General features: G+C 38.5%; 1 protein-coding gene across 1 annotated transcript; it reads left to right on the top strand.

Moving 5' to 3' along the window:
• Nucleotides 1-9437: 9437 nt before the first annotated feature.
• LOC118821756 lies at nucleotides 9438-15317 on the top strand. The gene is made up of 7 exons (XM_036590484.1): nucleotides 9438-9569; nucleotides 9690-9788; nucleotides 10015-10074; nucleotides 10606-10711; nucleotides 11065-11312; nucleotides 14363-14549; nucleotides 15156-15317. Exons 1-7 carry the CDS (start codon nucleotides 9438-9440, stop codon nucleotides 15287-15289), a joined length of 966 nt encoding a protein of 321 aa, XP_036446377.1. The 3' UTR covers nucleotides 15290-15317.
• The last annotated feature ends 5744 nt before the right edge of the window (nucleotides 15318-21061 follow it).

The raw sequence follows: 21061 nt of genomic DNA, 5'->3' as shown, positions 1-21061 counted from the left end.
CTCAAAGCACACTGGCTTTATACTCTATTACTAATTTCTTAAGCCATTATTTAAAGTTATTTGTATTTAAAGTATTAATAAAGAAAGACTGGTTGGCTGTTCAGAGTTAATAAAAGCCCAAACCCTGCGTGTTTCTGTCTGTTCGCATGACCCCTGAAAGGCCTGCACTGCGCCCACATCCCACTACAGCCAGCAGAGGGCGCGCGAGCATTAGAGCAGATTAGTGCAAAGGCTTTTCCATTGGGCCTACTTTCACACTGCCATGCGTTACTCCTCTCAGCACAACCACACTCTGAAAGAAAGAGAGAACGCATTGTATTATTAACGTGGAATACTGAAACCTTCACGATCTAGGCAAAATTAATAAATCAGTATAGGGTGGTAACCACAGCATTATTTTATTCCCAAACTTAATCAATGCTCGCAAAACATGTGACATATTTTTAATTTTGACCAAATATTTCGTTTGATTCTGTAAATCTATAGGAGCTAACACATTCATTCTGACTAAATACTCACACTCTTGGCGTTATGTGCACTTACATAACATCACTTCAGAAAAGGATTCATCTGACTTGGTGTGGACACTGAAAAAGCACTGTTCTGAATATTATTGATACATATGTACATAATATCCATATAAACAAAACATATTAAATCAACATAATTATTGCTAAAGGTAAGCAGACTGAAACACATATTTGTGTTGATGTCATATATTTTATTAATGTGCAAAAGCAATCAAGCCAATTCAATGTTACTGTTTTCTGGGTATCTTACAGGGAAATCTGCTGATTTGTTTTATAATATCTGAATAATTAGATTGTTAAGATGTAAACAAAGTCATTCAGAGTAGTTTGATGTGAAATGTGCCATTCTATAGAAACTTTTAGGTCAGAATCTGTCACAGTGGTGGTGATAGGAGCCAGATATCCAAAGCGTTTAGTGCCTCTAAAAGCTCCCTCATCTATTAAATGAAATTGTAACAAATGCATTGCATGATGCCTTTGGCATTGTTTTATGATAGTTCTGAGATAAGCTTTTGGCCTAGCATGTTTTTCATGGTATTATAAGGCAAAATATTTCACAAATAAAATGTATTTTTAAAGATTTACCACTATTTTACTATTATCAACATTACAAATAAAAATCAGAAGACACATGTAGGTTCACTGGTCATTTTGGGTAGCAAATAAAATAGTTAGATTTGTGCTGTTGGCATTACAACCAATGGTTCCTATCACCACCACTGTCAAGAAAGCAGCAGTCAGCAAGTTTCTCTTCAATGAAACATTTCACATCAAATCACTCTGAATGACTATGTTCAAATCTCAGTGACTGAATTATACAAAAAATGGAAAAATCAGTAGAATTTCTCTTTAATTTAACCATAAGGAACTTGAAATACTATATTGTGGATAAGCACATCAAGCTCTTGCTCTGTCTCTCTCTCTCTCTCTCTCTCTCTCTCTGGGTGGAGAATGAGTTGATTGGTTGTTCCTGCCTTGTCACACAGGGGGCGTGGCTTGTGGCTGGAGCTGTCCCTTTTGGCTTGTAATTGAGGCAGACAGGATGGCATGCGTGGGTGTGATAGGGCGATTGTGGCACAGAAAGTAAGACTGACAGCAATGACAGCTCCATTCATTGGCTGCTAGAGTCTAGTCAGCAGAAGGCCATTCAGGGCCACCGGCTGCCTCTGTTGTTGGCCTGTGCAGTCAGCTCCTGGTGAGTAAGCATTTAGAGAAAAGGCCACTGAGTGACCCGCTATAGTGCAATGCAAGGGGGAAATATCTATGTCAGGACTGATTCTAATCTCTGATGGCAGTCGTAAGATGTGGTTCACACACATTCACACTCACACACTCAGAAACAAGACATGCATTGAACATAACGTCATACTGTCAAATATTTCTCAACACCCCTGACATGAGGTTCAGAGTTCTGACCTCTAAACCATACAGCTGATATTTTCCCATCACATACTTAATGCAATACCATACATGTTTATATATGATAAAGATAAAAAAAGTGGTAATCTACAGATACCAGCTAAAGCATTTTTAGATATACAGCACTGTGCAAAAGTCTTAGGTAGCCAAGATTAAATCTTTTTATCTCAGCAGAAAGAGTGTTTGGCTAGAAGAATTAAGTTAAAAGAACACATGATTTAATAATAAAGGATTGATTAGCTGATCTTGGTATTGGATGGGACCTTGTTTACACATACATACATTTATTCCTTTTAGTGTTTTCCAAAAGATAAACAGCTTTACATGTCACTTTTTCAAAGAGTTTTGCATTGCAAAAAAAACTAGGTATATTCAAAATAGTAACTTTACAAGAGAAGGCGAAAAATGTTCTTAACTTTTGAAGGAAGGTAACATAAAATTAATTTTAAAAGGAGTTATTTATTATATTTAGTTGTTTTAGACATCTGGGTAAGCACCCTACACTATACCTATACAAGTCCTTGGGCAAGACCCCTAACACTACTTTTGCCTGGCTGTGTAAAATGGTCAAATTGTAAGTTGCTCTGGATAAGAGCATCTGCCAAATGCCATAAATGTAAATGTAAATAACTTGTATTGGTTCAATTATCATGAAATTTTGACACAGTGTAAACAGTTGCTATGGTCACATGATGTAGAAAAATGAATGCAGATTTTTTTTTTGGACATGATAAACACACAGGAGTGAAAAGTATGTCATAAATTCAGTGAAACTGTGCTCTATATCCATCTTGTTCTTCCACAGAAGATAAAGGCATTTTCCTCCAGTAATTTCTAATAATTCGATGTCTGAAACTTCTGATAAAAGCAACCCCAGCATCAGCTTTGAAGATAAAAGCCTCTTGCTTAACTTGTTGCACTTGGCTAATGCTTATGATTATACTGAACTCACATTTAAACATTTTTGGATGTATGCATGCAAGCTAAAACAAATATCAAACAAATAAATCCTGGTACTGTAAATGTATGCATAACCTCTGTCTCGCAAAGGTGAAAGCAAATCAGTATTCTCTCCATAGGGTGCATCCTCATTCTGTAGTTGTGTTTTGACTGTAAACTACTCACTTCCCTGTTATATTTGTTATGTCTGTTGAGAAACATATAAAATATGGTGAACTTTAAAGGGATTTATGTTTTTTCTTTTTTTTTTCAAATATTACAGTAACAGCAGTCAGTATCTAGGCCATCCCTCAGGCAAGGTAGAATAAATAACAAGCTGAAGGACACAGAGGGGGAACCAAGAGCCAATTCAAACAAATGTCCTCAAGAGCAAGCGGCAAAAGCGGCCATGGAAAGTAGCTAATAAACTAAATCTGTCATGCTCAGCAAATCACTTAATAAGGCACATAATCATAAGGAGGAGGTGAGACCTGGGATGACACTAAATCAATTGGCAGATGGTGCTTCCTTGGGCGGGCTGCCGCTCTTAAGCTCTGAGTTATGACTTGCAGAGGTGCCCCAGGGCTCGATACTCGGCCCACTCACACTCTTCACTGTCCAAACTTTACCCTTAGGATTCCATTAATTTTTACCTCAGTGGATCTGACAGGTAGCGTGTTACTTGGCACTTCTCTAGTCATGAGGCTGTAGTGGTGATTAAGGGTGATAGAGGAGGATCAATGTGAGAGTGCGGGAATGGCAGAGAATGGCTTACTCTTAATGTCGATGAGGAGGGAAGATCACTGTGCTGATTATTCTTATTGCACCGAATGTCTTTGGCAGGGTGCGATAGAGCAATGTGTGTCAGAAATGAAGCCATAAGTACATCAGAACAGTTTTTCAAAGGCATTTATCTGAATGGTCAATATATATTTCAACAGTTGTTTAGTGTGGAAATTTTAATTATGGTATAATCAAAGCATCGCCTTGGTATGGTCTGGTACTTTAATGTTTCCATCTTTTTTTGATGTTTCGGCTATATGATAATCAGATGTCAGTTGTTTGGGCGCTGAACTAGAAGACAGCTCGTTGCTAATCACTGAATATTGCAAATTTTACTACGATCTAAGCCCCAAAGACCACTTTGTCCTTGTCACCTCTTGGTTTTCAAAACAATTTCACTCATGCATCTTTTTCCCATGGCACTGCTCATTTCTGCTCATCACAACTCACAATAAACCTTGTTCGCGGATGAGAAGAGCCTGTGGACGTTTTGCACTTAGCTGGCCATGTCCTCCTGCTAATCAAGAGTCATTGCACAATAACGATAAATCCGCCACGCTGACGTGTGGCATAAATAAAGAAAACAGGCCACGTTTTGATTATCCAGGCTCCCTGTAAGCAGACAGGCATGAGAGGGGCTCTGCTATTCATCAACCTGGATCTGCCTTCCTCTCAATCTCTTGGCGTGCTCACGAAAAACGCACTCGCTGATTGCGTTTAATGTCTAACACATGGCCTGGCCAAGCATTCCCACCACTGCCGAGGGAGGCGCCTGGACTGATCAAGAGGCTGCGGCTGTGGCCAGAGGGTTGTATTCGGAAACTGCAGGGATTTGGCAAAGAATCTGGACAGCATGTTGAAGGCAACAGTTGGGATGCGATGACCATGGCACTTCTATTGCATCTTTTGAGGGCCTAATTAAGATGCTGTTGAGAGTTGTGAGGGTTTGGGATACGCACTGCAGATGTCTTGTGGACAGTGAACATGTATAAGGTGTCCACTTTTCAAAAACAAAGTTGCAAAAAAGAGTTCTTTGCAGTGATGCCACAGAAGAACCACTTCGCAGGAACACTGAGAGAAAGAACAGGGTATTTCACCTGAGCTCAACAGCTAACAAAAAAGGCAGATGGGAGCTACACAATTAAACATGCAACCTATGTATCGGGAAGAATGTTTCAATAGTGTTACCACTGAGAGCTATGCACTGAAATGTTCTCTAGGGAACCAAAAGTGGTTCTTCTATGGCATCATTCCTAAGCATGTAAGGGTGTAGTTTATGCATCTCTTTGTTCTTCAGCCTCCTTTCTCTCCCTACTCTTTCTCTCTTCCTCTTCATCCATTCACCACCTCTGCAGATCCTGCAAAAGACCCCTTTTTCAAGCTGCCTGGGGTCACATTTAACCTGGAAGTGCTGTGATTGGGCTGGGGGTCACTTCACAGGCCTCCGAACCGCCTGCACCCATCCGTCACTGTCAAACCGTTATTAGTGCTATTATCATCAAAGTCAGCGTCTAAATTATTGCACATGCAAAAAGCTGCGCTGCTCGGACTTAGCGGTGACCTGTGGCAGGATGACTGCCAATAGGGGTGAGACCTTGCCAATGACATCACTGTAATCCCTTAAAGGCCGAAAAAGGCTGATGCTGAGCAGAGCAGTTCTCCGGGTGAGGAACTGCAGATTGCACTGCACTGGAACATTCTAGAAACTTCCACCCCATGTGTTTGATAAAGATCATAAGGGTTTGTAAAGGTTTAGAAGAATTCTGATTAGCATCCCAAGAAGATGGCTTTAATCAGCAAGTGGATTTTTCTCCATGATACATAAAACCAACACAAATGTTTACTTAAACTCTCTGTTGGAATCTGGATAGAATACTTTATTTGATATAAAAGGATAGCGGACGATGGCCTGGTCCTTCAGCTGAGAAGCTAGTTTACAGAAGGCTCAAATATTTTTCTTATTTTGCCTATTCCTACATGAAAACTAGTTTTGAGCCTTTTAAAGAGGCTGTCTGAAGAATCACCAAGGCCCAATATTCACAAAGCATCTCAAAGTAGGAGTACTGCGGCTAATGTTGCTAACTCAAATCTTTTCCACAAATACATGCCCAGTGCTTCTCCCAACCTGCTTAAAGCGCATCCAGTCTTCATTAAAGTCGCACAGACTTGTTGATTTGTTGTAGAACACAGTATGACTTCAGCACAACACCTGTTTTCTAATCTATAATAATCCCCATAATAATTCAGCTACACAGTGAAGTTTTTCATTTTTATAGCTCAGGGTATGTCATACTGTGTCCTGACCACATCAACAGATCTGTTCAGCCTTATTGAAGACCTGAATGCAGTTTGATCTGGTTGAGAGAAGTTTTGGGAATGTATTTACAGAATATTTTTGGGTGACTACTGATTTCAACTGTGTCTTAGCAACATTAGCCTTACACCTCCAGCATTAAACGAAAGAAGGAAACTTAACTAGCTCAACCACCAATGTTACACTTACCCCTTAAACTGCAGAGGCCTGTATGTAGGCTTACACTTCAATTACTTACACTTATAACTACATAACTTATATATTGATTTCACAGTAGTTACCAGGCCAGTGATTAACCTTAAACCTGAACTGAAAAATAATAATTCCTACACAAGTCAAAGGAACTCATGTTTACCTAATTATTATGACTAGTTATTATACTGTGCACACAGCCTGGCCACTATTGCATCATATCCACATTGCTGCCCTGGACACGGAATGGCCCGCATTGTCTGTAACCCAAATGTCAATCCTCAATCTTTCCATGCCAAGGATCTTGAAAAAGCATTGTAGTGTTCAGCCACTGCATATTCATGAAGTCAGTGAGGGGGTAAAGCATTGGCAGTGAAAGAAGAAACTGGCGTGGCGGGGAGTCTAACTGAGTCACAGACTGCTGAGTATGCCTTCAAGCTGTCCGTCACCACCAGAGTGTGTGCGGTTGCATGTTTACTGAAGCAAAAGAGACTCAAATGAACTTGCACACAACACACAAACACATACACACACACACACACTCCTGCATTCAAAGTTAAATGGAAAGAGCACAACTAATATGTAGGATGTACCAATACAATGTATTATACTGTATTTAGCCATGTCACTGTATTGTCACTAGCATGTTAGCATGTGTTAGCTTAGGATGAGCATATTAGTTTATGGCTAGAACACATGACTGCCACACTATCACACATAGCTATTGTTTTATGTTTTATATGGAAATATTATTATACTGATGTAAGTCAGATTTTCAACTACTCCTTATTTTTGTGTTGAAATGTATTGAAAAATGGATAGACTCGAGACATCACTGTATCGTTTGAAATTGCATTATGGATTTTATGAGTTGTTACACCCCTGACCACAATCCTTCACATCATTTTAACACCCTATACTCTTCCATAGCTACGTTTTATTTTGAAAATTAATAAATATAAAAAACTGAATAATATAATTACTGACCAATGCACTTTAATGCTGATGTCAGTGCTGTGTGTGCAAGAGAGAGAGAAACAAGAGGAAAAGATAGAGAGAGAGAGTGAGAGAGAGAGAGAGGACAGAAAGGAAAATAGAAATGGTAAAAGAGTGAGAGAGAAGAGAGAAATAGTAACGGAGGAAAAGACAGAAGAGGAGAGATTAAAAGTGAGAGACAGGAAAAGAGGGAAGAGAGAAGAGAGGAAGATAGAGTGAAAGAGTGAGAGAAACAGAGGAAAAGAGACAGAGATAGACAGAGACAGAGGAACAGAAAGGGAGATTGAGAGAGAGACAGAGAGAGGAAAAGAGAAACAGAGAAAATGGAAAACAGAGAAATAGAAACTGAGAAATAGGAAGACAGGAAGAGAGAAAGGAAAAGAGAGAAACAGGAAAATAGAGAGAAAGAGAAATACAGAAAAGAGAGGAATTTAAAGAAAGAGAGAGAAAAGAACTGGATGAGACAGGAGATAGCAGTAACAGAGAGAGAAAGGGAGATCTTCCATTGCCTGGTCCGTCTCCATCTTGGTGACTGGCTCTCCTCTTTGTCCCCTAAATGGTTTATGCATCCCTCTGGCTGATGGGAGAGGGGTCAAGGTTCACCCTCGACAACCCTGTCTGGTCAATCAAAACTCACTCAGTGCCAGAGCATGACCAATAGACAAATAGAGACAAAGGAAGAAAGAGACAGTCCTGTGGAACAAATTGTCATTTTTTCATTCCGGTGACTCAACTTTTTGGTTTCACCTCTGAGAGAAACTACTACATGTTACCATCAGCAAACCCTATTTCATACTTTGATCCCTTACCTTGTACTGCAGAACATATTCTTTAGCCTGTCAGTTACAGAGCTCTCTCTTTTCTCTACACTCTTATTGGTTCCTTAACTGTTCTTGGGTGTATGGATCAAAGAAAAACCTTTCATTGGTATAGAGCCTTATGTGGATGCTTTAAAGGTTCTTCATACTCCAACAGCTCATTTGGTTCTGTAAAGAACCATCCATTGAAAGTTTTTTTAGAGAACCAAAAGTAGTTCTTCTGTGGCATCTCTCCAAAGAACCCTTTCTGACATCTTCATTGGTAAGAGGGAAGCTGGTGATGTGTAAACATGAGAGAGAAGAAAAAGCCTGGAAGCTTACCTGTGTGGTGTGTAGTTTCATTCATTTAAATTCTAAATCAATAGGGAGACTTCAAAAAAAACTTCTTAAACTAGTTCAATTTTTTTTTATTAAGCCTCTTAATCCATTATTAATACATGTCTAATGTATAATGGCCAAACTAACCTAAAAAGCTATGGAATTATGGAGGAGGCCTAATTCATCCTATGTATAAGACAGGAAAAGAGACTGGATACTGATAGACTGCCAAAAATCCAGCAAATAAGCATGTATATAGTCAGTTACTCCATCTAAATAGCTATTTAAAGCAACCCAGCACTTTATTAGCCGTTGACTCTTACATCTGAGTGAGTTAATGAGTGTCCAGCTCCCCTTCGGTCCATCCCGGAGGCCCCACTAATCCCCCCTGGCTTACCCTGCAATCTCTGCTCAGCCTCCACTTCCAGAACCTCAGGTGTTTCCGGACACACTTAGTCTTCACCCTTGGTCACCTGGGACTCCACAGGGTCAACTTTTGTTCAACCTTTCTCCAGCATCTGTGCTCATGCAGCCATTATAACAGCAAGAGAGAGAGAGAGAGAGAGAGAGAGAGAGTTGCCAGGAATGCAAGGCCAGCATTTGTGGAAAACAGGAGCAGGAATAATAATGGCAACTTATAAATAAATAAATAAATAAATAAATAAAAATAATAATAATAATAATAATAATAATAATAATAATGTCTGCAACAAAATTTCTCAAAATGTATAGCTGCATTCATCAATAAATATGAAGCATGATGCAAATGAAGCAAAATTACATAGGTTATATATATATTTTTCCTGGATCTAGAGATACATAGCTATATAATAATAATAATAATAATAATAATAATAATAATTTTTTCACGGATACACATTCAGTTACAAGTCGCAATATCACTTCCTATTGAATCCAAACTTGACGGTTAGCATAAATTAAATCTTTACATTCAGCTACCAGATAATTTGTCAGATTTTTTTGTAGGACCATCATTAGAGATCTATATCAAACATCTGTTGTGTTTTTTTAAAGGGTTTAGCGCGTTTATCCGACGCTTTAAGCTCGCTAAACTGCTCCTCACAGCCACTTGTGAGAAAGTGCTCGAGCTGTTAGCTCAGCCGCGCCATGATGAGCATAATCAAGCATCCAGCAGCTTTCCATGGACGGAAGATGAGAAGGAAGACAGCGGCCAAACGCCTTCTGAACAACGACAATGAAGGAGGAGACTCAGAGCAAACACAGTGTGAAGCTATTGAGGTGAGTGTGCCACTGGGCTAAGTCTTCAGTGGATGTAAATATTAGCCTTTTGTCGCCGGCAGGGCAGCTAGCCGTTGGAGATGTGCTATTATGTAGCTAATTATACCAAGTGTTTTCCAGCATAGACCGTCGAAGATGAGGCAGCAGCTGCACCCTCTCAGAGACAAGCAGGAGAAGCTTACATCATGTGATGCTGGTCCTCTGAAGCTCATAACGAGGGTCTGATTTTACTTACTTTTACCTCCACCCTGCTCAAAGCAATCCACTTTCTGATCCACTCATTGCCCCACGGTGCCATGGTGGGCGTATTCACAGTGAGAAGAAACTAAGAAGCTTATTGCACTCGTTCTGAAAGCTGTGTCCTCTTTATCAAGTCACTTTTGGTGAGATGTTAGCGTGAAATTTGACAGTATATCAGTGTTCCCTTTGTACTCTTTTCTGACAGACTTTTGAAGTTGAAAACACAGCAGGACTGACCATTGGAGATGGTGACATCACTATGGAGGTAACTCCTTACCTCAAGCAGCAAAGTTTAAAATATTCACTTCACGCAGTTTTACAGGGCGAATTCAGTAATCCAACAGTGTTGCAACAAAACCTCATACATCCAATATATATATATATAGGAGAGTGAAGAAATCTTTTCATGTACTGAGATTTTATTCCAGATTATTTTGGTCCTTTCAGAAATGATAACTTTACAGGACATGGAAAACATGTTCTTAATGTTCTTAAAGTGTATATTAATGGAACAAGATTTTATTTAAAGTAAAATTGGTCCATTAGTCATTAGAAGTATTCAAACAATGTAAAGAAATCAAAACTAAAGAAAATGGAGTTGTGAGGCTTTGACATGACAAAATATTTTTTATGTTTGTGAGATGTACATATATATATATATATATATATATATATATATATATATGTAAAAGTATAAATGTAAGATTTTTCAGTCATGTGTTCACATCCATGTGTGATGTTCTATGTGTAGTTCTCCCGCACGATCACAATAGTAAGCCCTTTGGTTTTGTTCCAGGTGTTAGGAAATCTCCAGACCTGCACAAGGTCAGAACTCATCGCCATGGTATTGAGCATGCAGAGGGAGACGGACAGCCTCAGGGAGCAAATCAAGACTCTCACAGGTCTGCATGAGGTCTCTGGTGTCTGAAAATTGAATCAGTCCTTACTTAACTAGCAGCCATATATTGTTGCTGTCACATCTCTGAAATGACATCTTTGTAAGACACAGAATCATCTTCTTAATATTTTTAAACATTCTTATCAGTTATTTTTAACCATTTCTGTGAGTTCATTCATCATGAAATTGGACTTGCAAACAGGCTTATGAGTTTCTTTAAAGGAAGAACTTAGTATGTGAAATTTGATGATTTTCTGTTACAGCAGTGATATTCCAACAAAAGTTTGTACGTCCAAAAAGATCTTTTGGAATCAGGTGAAACTAAACTCAGCAGCAATGTTTCTGTGTTCTGTACAGCTTGTGGAAAGTTGGCGCAAACTCTTGAGGAGATGGCCAGCAAAAGCGATGGATGGTTGAACTGCTGCAGTCTAAATATGACCCCCAGTATTCCGAGAGAACATGATGGAAACTCTGCACCCAGTCCGATTCCTGCTTCAAAAGTCCAAAGTGACAGTGGGATAGAGCAGCAGAGCTCCACTCAGCAGGGCTGTGGTCATGACGTAAATGAGAAAACACCAAGAAGTGAAACACTTCTATACCAAGAGGTAACCTATCTATATAATTATCTTATCCTTCTTCAGTCCGTGTTCATGATGCTCATGGTGAATTCCTTATTTGCCTTTTTAATACTTAAATAATTTAAAAGAATGTATTCTTTATTCATTGCATTTCCATGGGTCAGTGTGGCATTTTAAACTGAAAACAGTGTCATGTAGCAATTCAAGCAGTTCGAATAAGCCCTGTATTTTGACCAAAACTATATGTCCTTTCTGTTTTACTTTTGTTTATTCTTTTCCCCATTACAATACAAGTGGACAAGCTTGGCCTTGATGTTTCCTGGATCATATGATGGTGGTTGGTTTGGGGAAAGCTCCAGCTTCCCGTAGCCTTCATCTTTCGTTTTGTTGTTTATCCCCTAATCTGCTAGTCAGCACTCAGCAGACACATTTCTGCTCATGCAATTATATACGGATAATGAAAACGCATTCTGTTTACACTTGCCTTCAGGGGCAGTCTTTGCACTAGGCAAAGGTAGGCAGACGCGAGGGCCCCCCATGAGCCAAGGGCCCTATGAAAATACAAATTAAACATTCTACATGTGTTGATGTTAAATAAGCTATGCAAAAATATAAACATTATAAAAATAACTGTAATTTGTGATTGTAGCAATTATTTTCAGTAATTTCAATGCAGCCACACCTTTTGGTCATGGTTGTAATGGACTGTTACATGGTGTTACGTGATGACACTACTGCATAAAGACAGACCGCTATGAACAGCGCTATTAACCGAATCGACATTATGGAGAAGATGTTTGTTTAACGTTAAGAGGGAAAATCAAATAAAGTCATCCCAGTGCAGCAGAGAAATGGATTTAAACAAACATCAGGACAGTAAAAAATATTATGGGCTGCCACGAGGAGAGGTTTGAAAGTAGTTAAGAGACAACACTGACATGCATACAATCACCACTTGTTGTATATTTATTTGTGTTTATTCTAATGTAAGTGTATGTAGCTTTTATACATACACGTTTGTAAAATAGATTTAAAAATTTAATTTTCTCAGGTCCCTAAAACTTTTGCACAGCACTGTATGTTCAGCAGACCTTCAGCAACTGCAACAGAAAAAAGTAAAAAGAGGGAGGAAAGCAAAAAGTTTGTTGTTTCACTCCCAGAGCTAACTTCATTTTTCCAGTCAGAACAGAGCGCTGCAGACCATACATGATGCTAGTGTTAATGTTAGTATATAGCTTCAGTTTTGGGTTAATTACTCAAAAAAGTAATCCATTACAAATTACTATTTACTAGTAGAATTACATTACTTATTATCTTTTGTAAAAAGTAATCTCACTACTCATTACTTAATTTCTATGCTACTTTATACCTAATTTTCTCACTATAATGACAGATACAGCATATTTTTGAAAACAAGCAAAATTATCTGCCAATATAGTGAATAATTTAACTTAATAAAATTACTTAAAGCAAGTAAGTCTAGAAGTAGTTAAAAAACCTTATAATATTCTTACAACCATCTCAAAATGAGAAATTTTAAATACATGATGATTTCACTTGCCAAAACATTTTTTGCAGTATAGACGGTTGCGCCGCGTGGAAGCCCAGAGACTCAACTAATTTCAAAATGCGCATCCAGGGGGCTCCATACCTGTCTGTTACCTAGAATCCCAGAATCACCACACCCGCTCTGTTTGTGTTAAATGTGGTCAATCTCTGTCTCTGACCACCTCAAATGTAGTTTAAGTGGTCTGATTGTAATCCACTCACAATGCGTTCTGAGGGTGTTTACATCTGGCTTTTCATGTGGTCAGGTGAAGTCCGAGCATAAATTATTAGCATAAAAAGTGTGCTAATGCAAGGTGTAAACAGGCCGTAAGTTTGCTAAGTTTTCTGCTGCTCTTCTTTTACTTGCCATCATGTTCTGCAAAGATAAATGCTAGCTAGTAAACACATAGCTAAAAGAAGCGAACAAATCAAAGCAGGTTAGTTGAATTTATGAAATAATCACAAGCAACAACAGCCACGTTCCAGTCCAACAAATCAGTTTGGAGATCCATTAAATGATTTTATTCCCACAACGTTCATACGTGAATGCACTTTTGTGAATGCACTTTTGTAAAATAACTAAATGTTATTTTTCATAGGTTTATGTTTGTTCATAATATGCTGTATTAAGTTTATATTAGTGTCCTTTTTACACAAGACTTTTAACCCAGGTCTGGGCCTTTTAGTTGCAGAATACTTGGAGAAATGGTGTGTGGATGCAAGAGTTATTATAGTTTTTAAAACTTCAATAGTTTTTATTTTTATTTAGTTCATTATTTTTATCTAGTTCATTTTGATATTTAATTCCAGTTTAGTTTCAGTTAGTTTTAAGGGTGCATTAATAGTTTCAGTTTTGTTTTTATTTTGTCTTAGTTTTAGTGTTTAGTATTATGATGAACACTGTGATAGTAGATATTTAATAAGGGTAGAATAAAATTAACACAGCAGTGGACTGAGCTCAGCTTGGCTCCAGCCGAACACAGAAGAAATCTGCTTCTAACCTCCCATTCACACACTGAAAAAATTAAAACAAAAGTTTTTTTCTCATTAATTCTGTTTAGTTTTAGTTAGTTTTGCAGTGGACATTATTGTTGGTCCTTGTGTTTTTTAAAAGTCTTTTTATTTTTATTACAGTTAAGGAGTATTTTTTTTACTGCTAGTCTTCCTATTAATAATAGTTTTAGTTAACTCTAATAACTCTGATGGACACGCACTCATGTTGCAGTTGGGGTCCCTGAGAAGGCACAGTATACCCACCTGTCCACTCACCACTTCCACTAATTAAATCTATAATAAAAGCGGGCATTTCTGAATGTCGGTACAAAAGGTGAAATATTTTAACACTTGTAGTTACATTGATTTAAAGTTTGTGTATAGGTGATCATGAATCAACAGATTATGAATCCAGCATCCAGGATACATAGACTTATGCATGCAGAAACTGATACATGAGCTCAGTTGATGAAAAATCCCCCAGAACTGGCGGATTGAAAGTGGAACTGACCTCACACTCCAACTCTGCCTCTCAGGTTATCCCAGCGGAGCTGCTGGAGCGCTGTAACACAGGGACTACAGCCCAGAAGCTGACCAACGAGCTGCTACGCGGCCTCTATGACAGAGACTGCCTGGCCTCGCACTCCATCTCCGGCGTCATTAACAGTAAGAGAGGACAGCCCAAGCCTGCACTGCCTGCCCACGAGATCCAGGCCATCCTGAGTATGTTCACCGTAGGGCCCCTTCTAGGGGTGTAAATATGCATTGATGCAGTGTGATCATCAGTATTCATTCATTTGAAGGTGATGATTCAACTGCATGAATTCAGGAATGTTGCAGTCAAGGTGTTTTTTAATATCGAGTTCCAATATTCAATAAAATACACACTCATTATGTGGAAAAAAGCTATTCAAGCTATTTTCAAATACAAAAATAAAAGTTTTTTATTATTTGAAATCCACTACAGTGTAAACAGTTCCTCCAGTCAGTGTATTTTTTAAAAATAATAATTCTGAATCATAAAAATATAAGGTTTTATTATGCATTGAATCATTCTCTATAGAATCATAGCCAAATTGAATTCCTTCCCTTCCAAACTGTGTTTATTTTTTCAATGTAATAATTTTGATAATTAACACCTTTATGTCTTACCAATTAAGATGTTAATTAATTGTACATTTGCATATTTGCTTTGTTGTAATCAGTTGTGCAGATATAATTTTAATTTTTTATGGTCACATGCAGAAAAATTTAAGAGATCTTGTTGGCTTCACTATATGGAGAAGCTGATTTTTATCATTTCTATTGTTTTTTCATATTTTTCAACAGGAGCAGTGCAGCACTACTTCCCTGGAAAGACAGACTCTGAGATTAAGGGCTATATTCGACAGAAGCTTCAGAATGAAGCCAAAAGGTTGAAGAAGAAGCCGCACCCCGCCGAGGATCCATTGGTTGGGCCTTAGAAAGGGGTGGGTACAGAAAAGTAAGAAAACTGTCACCAGTGCCAGAACCAATGAACAAATGGACATTTCCTCTTAGAAACTTATCTTACTGTCTTTCCAGTCACTAGTGAGAAAATTGTTATTCTGGTTTATTGTGGTGTGACTTTTACATTACTATGTTTTTTTTAATATTGACCAAACATAACTGTGAATTTAAAATTTGCATCCATCTTGTAGAAAGAAATATTATGCATTGTTTTATGATAGGTAGCTAGAACTGAAGTCAGGTTTGTCCAGGTTGAGGGCAAGTCAGGTTCATCCAGACTACACCTTCTTGTAGCATTAATGGAGATTGTATAGAGGCTGTCTGTGCATAGAAACTATAAATTAAGCATCTGTTGTTGTTGAGGAGGCTTTGAAGGCATGCATAAGAAGGGATGCAATGTTTTTTTACACATAAGTGGCTCTTGACCACATGTAGTAACATGGATAGTGTCAGTTTCAGTTGAGTACAGTGTGTGATTTATGAGGTATGAATGTTGTCTCTGTGAAGTCTCTATCAGAAAAGCCTGATCTGTATGTATTATATGAGCCAAGCTCACTTTTCAGTTTTTGATTAACTTAGTTTTTTTTTTAATAAAGAAAAAAAAGTTTTATATGATTTCTGCTTACTTTGATCAGCCATTTTAAAACGTACACAAAATGTTAACAAGCAACCCAACAATATATTTCAAGCTCATGGCCTTTTTTGTGTGCTATGCTCTTATTAAGTATAGTGCTTATCAGATCTGTTAATGCCAGTGTTGTAGGGCCGTATGTAAACTGGTGCTACAAGGTTTGGGGTATTGTAGCACAAATAAAAGTATTTCAGCTAAAATAGTCCAAAATACATCTTGCAAGTATAGTAGTACAGTTTTTATTTTAACTGTAACAACAGACCAGGAATTTAATGTTCATTTTGTAAAGTTATTATTGATGATTAAATCTTTTAATGCAGAAAACTGGTCAGTGAATGGCTTTAAAATTTAACGTCCCAGACCTCTTAGAAGAAGTCTTTGACCTAATGGAGGGCCATTTCACAAAGTTATTGAACTGATTTTTAATGTAATCAGTTCAAAAGTAGGCCCAGTGGGGGGTGCCTCAGCCTCTGTATCAAAAGACATCTTTCGACTGACTAAAATCCTAAATCGTCATTTGGTTTATGTTTAAAAATGCAGCCTTGGGCTAAACTTCTGCTCACAGGTATCAATGTGAATGTATTTTGAGACCCTTTGAATAAAACATCTGAATTTGTTCCACTATGTTCAAACTAACTCTGATGAACTACATTTACCATAAATACCAGAACTGATGTTTATGGTAATTGCAGTTCGGAAGATTGAGTTTGGGAAAATTTGATTGTATTCAAACTACCTGATTAACTGCAACTATCATTAACATCAGAATGGGTGCTTATAGTAGTTGTAGTTAGCAATGCAATGCAGAGGAGAGTGATTCAGCAGTTTTTGAACTGTTGTTTGATATATAACGCACTGAGTATTGAGCATAGTTCACAAAGCACCATGAGGACTAGGATGTGACAAAATGTTTGGATGGAGATGCTACACGTATGCATGCAGTTCTGTCTGAGTGTGATCTGTTTTGGGGATTTTTCACAGGATTCATTTCTCCTCTCACGTGCAAAGATACTGTCGCGCTATACAGCCCCGGTAAAAGAGGAGACCCAACCTACAAGCAGCTCTGACATAGTGAGTAGAACTGAGTAGAGGTTTTATAAGCATAAAAGGAGAAGAGTCTTTAAAGTAATTATTATATAATAATAATAATTATTATAGAAGTACAAAACGTGCTCACTTCATTTGAACAGTCCATAATAGATATCTACAATTGCTTGAATAATTCACAAGCTGTCTGGTGAAGCTGAGATGTTTCTCAGGAGCAGTAGAGTTAGGATTAAGAGTGAAGTTAGGGTTAGGTTTAGGTATTGGGCTGAGATTAAGATTAGGGTTAGGGAAAAGAAGAAAAAAAATAATAAATTTAAGACAAGGTGATTACAAACAACAAAATCTTACAAAAATAATCTGTGTAGTTTCATTTTCAGTCATTTTTTTTTCTTAAGTGACTTTAAATTGTGGTTCCTTCGCACCATCAGATATTCAGAAAGCCTTTAGATCCTTGGTTGCTGAAGCTGGTTTGAGAGTAACTCATCCCTCTACCAACCAGCTGTGCCCCATCCCCCCTACTAAAACAGTGGAAGACTGGGGACAAAGGACGGCGTGGGAACCGCATATGGTACATAATCAATAGGCCTTATCACACACACACACCGGCTCACTGACATACGAGCAATGGGCCGGGCCATTATCAGTGATACATGAACCTAATCCATTTAGGTGTCAATGATACAACAGATCGGAGCTCAGAAAAACTGTGGTTTTGCTATTGGAACCATATCTCCACTGATTCAGCCATCTTACAGCCCCCCTCCTCCATTTTCAGACAGGAGATCCGCTAACAGGAAATCAATGGCCTTCTTTGGTAGCACCAATTTTGAACATCCTTATTGTGCTGTTTTCTTATCTACTGTGTGGTGAGCAAGAATTGGTTTGAATATATTACACTGTTTATCAAGGCAGTTTGGATAGTTTCTTAGCTAAAATTCACATTCATTTATAGAAAAAGATTTTAAAATAATAGTTCAGTTAATAATGCTAATTTTGCTAATAAGGAAGGGAACAGGCAACAATTAGCATGATGGTAACGACATCATGCCAGTTGTTGGCTACTACCTTCCATTCATTTTCAACGTTAGCAGCAATAGCATGTATGGATGAGCTGTTTCATTAAAGATCCCATATCCTACATTCTTCCTCCCTGATGTCCTCCCATGGTGCTTCTGTTCAGGTTTAGAACTCTTTTTTTACATGACCATTGTACAACTTGTGTTTGTCTCGTGGAATTAAACAAACTGGTTTTGCTTCAGTGCCTTTACAAGAGATATATGTAAATGACATCTGCTCTGATTGGCTGTCCTGTATTGTGCCTCATTCAAAAAGCTGCCCAGGCCGAATCATTCCTTATAAGTTCAATATAAACGGCTGAGGCTAAGCTGCTGTAGGCAGATACATGTACATGCATTGTTTTTTGTGACATCCCGAAAACAATAAATTAAAAAATGGACAGTTTTTGCAGTTTGGTGAAATTTATGGACTATTTAAACTGGGGAGTGAATGTTTTGAAACTCTAATAATGCCTATATACTAAATCAAACTCTTTTATTTAAAATAAGTGAGGGAAATTTGTTTTTCTATTATAAGAGCCCTTTAAGTGTCAAATTTCTGTCTGTTTTACTTTAAGAAAAATGTCTGCTATAGGTGCTTAGACCCTCCTAACATATCTTGAAAACATGGCTAAATGGATCTCCTTTCAGGCCCCTCATGCTCCTCTAATGGGGCCAACACAAACACACGTGGGCCCTCAGCAGGGCTTCAAATGAACCTGGTCAACAGCAGAGGGAAAGAAAACAGAAATTAAACGTTTGCAGAACGCTGGTGTAACACCTCCTCCTGGAGAGCCATACGATTCCTGCCGAGCTGTAATATGTCATCCGAGCAGCAGCTCCGGCAAAGGACATATCCCACAATGCCCTGCAAGGCGGGGTGCCGTGGTACCCGTTGTGGCGCACTTGCATGCCTCCATGTGCCAAGTTAACTTTCCATTTGTCTTTTTCTTCCTGTCAAGAGCAGGACAAATATTATGAGGAAAAGATCCTCGCTGGAAAGAAGTGTAATCTGTCTACACTGTTAAATGATGCTGTTCCTTTTTACAGGCAGCAGTTTAACCCTTAGCTGTTTATGGTTATTACTGTCGTTTTGCTACACCATTTAAATGTAATTACATAATTATGTAATATATGGTGATGTCCTCTCATGGTGTTTCTGAATTAACTGTGAATTATATGGTTATCTGTGGCTTTAAGTTCAGAATCCACACTTTCTATAGGATTCCTCCTCCTGTTTCAATGAGATATAAGTGAGAAATAATTTGTAAAAAAGTACAGCATTGCAAGTGATAACTGTGACCTGCCTGCATTAGGATTACATGGAATAAAATTCATTACATAACGTACTTCAATGTTAAGAAAGCTTTTTCCTTCTGGATTTTTTTTTTATTGTGACTAACTACAGTAGTATGCACAAGTTTGGGCACCCCTTGTCAAATTACATGTCTACAGAAGACGCACTTCTGCATATCTTAATGAACAGTTATAATTTATTTGCTGAATTTAATATATATGGGGGAAAATAAAACATAAAATATGCCCAGTACAAAGGTTTTATTTATTTTTACCCAATATGTTGAACTCAGCAAATAAATAGAAATAGTTCACTAAAATGTGCAGAAAAATGCCATATTTAAGTTTGCTCCCTGTAGAAAATGTTGTTTTTATTTAGAAAATCAACAAAAAATGTATTTTGACCAGGGGTGTTCAAACTTGTGCACACAGTGTTCATTCTAAAATATGAATATGACAGACAAGACAGGCCAAGCTGAGAGAGAGAGACAGTGAGAAGAGACAAGAAGAGGAAAGACAAAGAAAAACAGCAGAAGTAGAAGAGATAAAAAGAGGGAGAAGTAGAGAAAGTGAGAGAAGAGAAGTGAAGAGAGAAAGAGAAGAGTATGTATCTGTCCACACAAGAAAGAATAAGACATGGAGACATGGAGGTGACCGTTGGTCATCAGCAAACACAGCAAGTCCTGTTCAATGGTGAGAGAGAGAGAGAGAGAGAGTGAAGTGGGGGCACAGGTTGGGTTGGTCAGTTGTCAGGGCAACAGTGGCCCCTGGAGAGGAAAGGGGGTGCCTGGTCTGGGCCGGCAAGCTGAGCACCTGCCCTGCTCTGATCTGCAGGGAATTACCCTGCCTACAGCAGATGAGGACCCTTAAAATGAGAGAGAGAGGGAGAGAGAGAGAACGGGGTATACAACAAATGCGAGCATCTGTCCAATGAGAGGAGTGGAATTTATTTATTATCTTGGAGGAAGAGGTGGTTCCATGGGGCGGTTTGATTAATGTCCAGCCCTGCATCTTGTCAGTCTGTTTTTGTCCGCTGAAAGGAAAACAAAGCATGGGGGGCTGAGAGAGGGAGAGAGAGAGAGAGAGAGAGAGAGCGAGAGAGAGTGAGAGAGAGTGAGAGGAGGGGGGCGCTCGGTTAATGGCTGCCACTGAGGGTTCTTTTCATGTTGCTTGGGCCCGTCAGCTTTGATTGATAGCTCCGACAATGATTGGACGGACTTCTGGCTCCTGCTCACCAAGCACAGGCATCATGGGAGAGAAAGAGAGAGAGGGTGTGAGAGAGAGAGAGAGAGAGATCCAATAAGAATGGAGCAAGCCTCCCTTCTATCCAACCAGAGTAGCAAACAAAAAAGAGCGAGAGAGAGAGAGGGGGCCCAATCGCGGGAGAGAAAATAGAGAGAGACAGAATGAGTGAAAGAGGCGGAGATTAAGATGAAGTCTGTCTGATTTCACTCTGTTATATATATTTGAATATAACAATCTGTCAGACAGTGCATTCGTTTTTTGTTTTTATGTTTTTTTCAAGCATGTGGTGACAATGATGGCAGTGTGGCTCACAGAGTCAGTTTCATTTTGATTCATTCATGGCTTATTTGAGTCATTTCAAGTGATCAAACTTGCCCTTTCAGCTCACAGTCTACTCTTCACTAATTAGGCTGATATACTCTTCACTGACTTTAAACACTAGCATGTGAAAAGTTGTTTTTACCTGTAGAAGA

Source organism: Colossoma macropomum, unplaced genomic scaffold (genome assembly GCF_904425465.1).
Source record: "Colossoma macropomum unplaced genomic scaffold, Colossoma_macropomum, whole genome shotgun sequence".
NCBI classification, from domain to species: domain Eukaryota; kingdom Metazoa; phylum Chordata; class Actinopteri; order Characiformes; family Serrasalmidae; genus Colossoma; species Colossoma macropomum.
The sequence above is the reverse complement of the archived record's forward strand: the minus strand, read 5'-3'. Positions and strand labels throughout refer to the sequence as shown.

Excerpts from the sequence above, each read along its gene's own strand:
- LOC118821756 (XM_036590484.1), top strand. The coding sequence starts at position 9,438 with ATGATGAGCATAATCAAGCATCCAGCAGCTTTCCATGGACGGAAGATG. Across the intron at positions 9,570-9,689 it reads CACAGTGTGAAGCTATTGAG|CATAGACCGTCGAAGATGAG; the intron begins GTGAGTGTGCCA and ends AGTGTTTTCCAG. Across the intron at positions 10,075-10,605 it reads ATGGTGACATCACTATGGAG|GTGTTAGGAAATCTCCAGAC; the intron begins GTAACTCCTTAC and ends GTTTTGTTCCAG.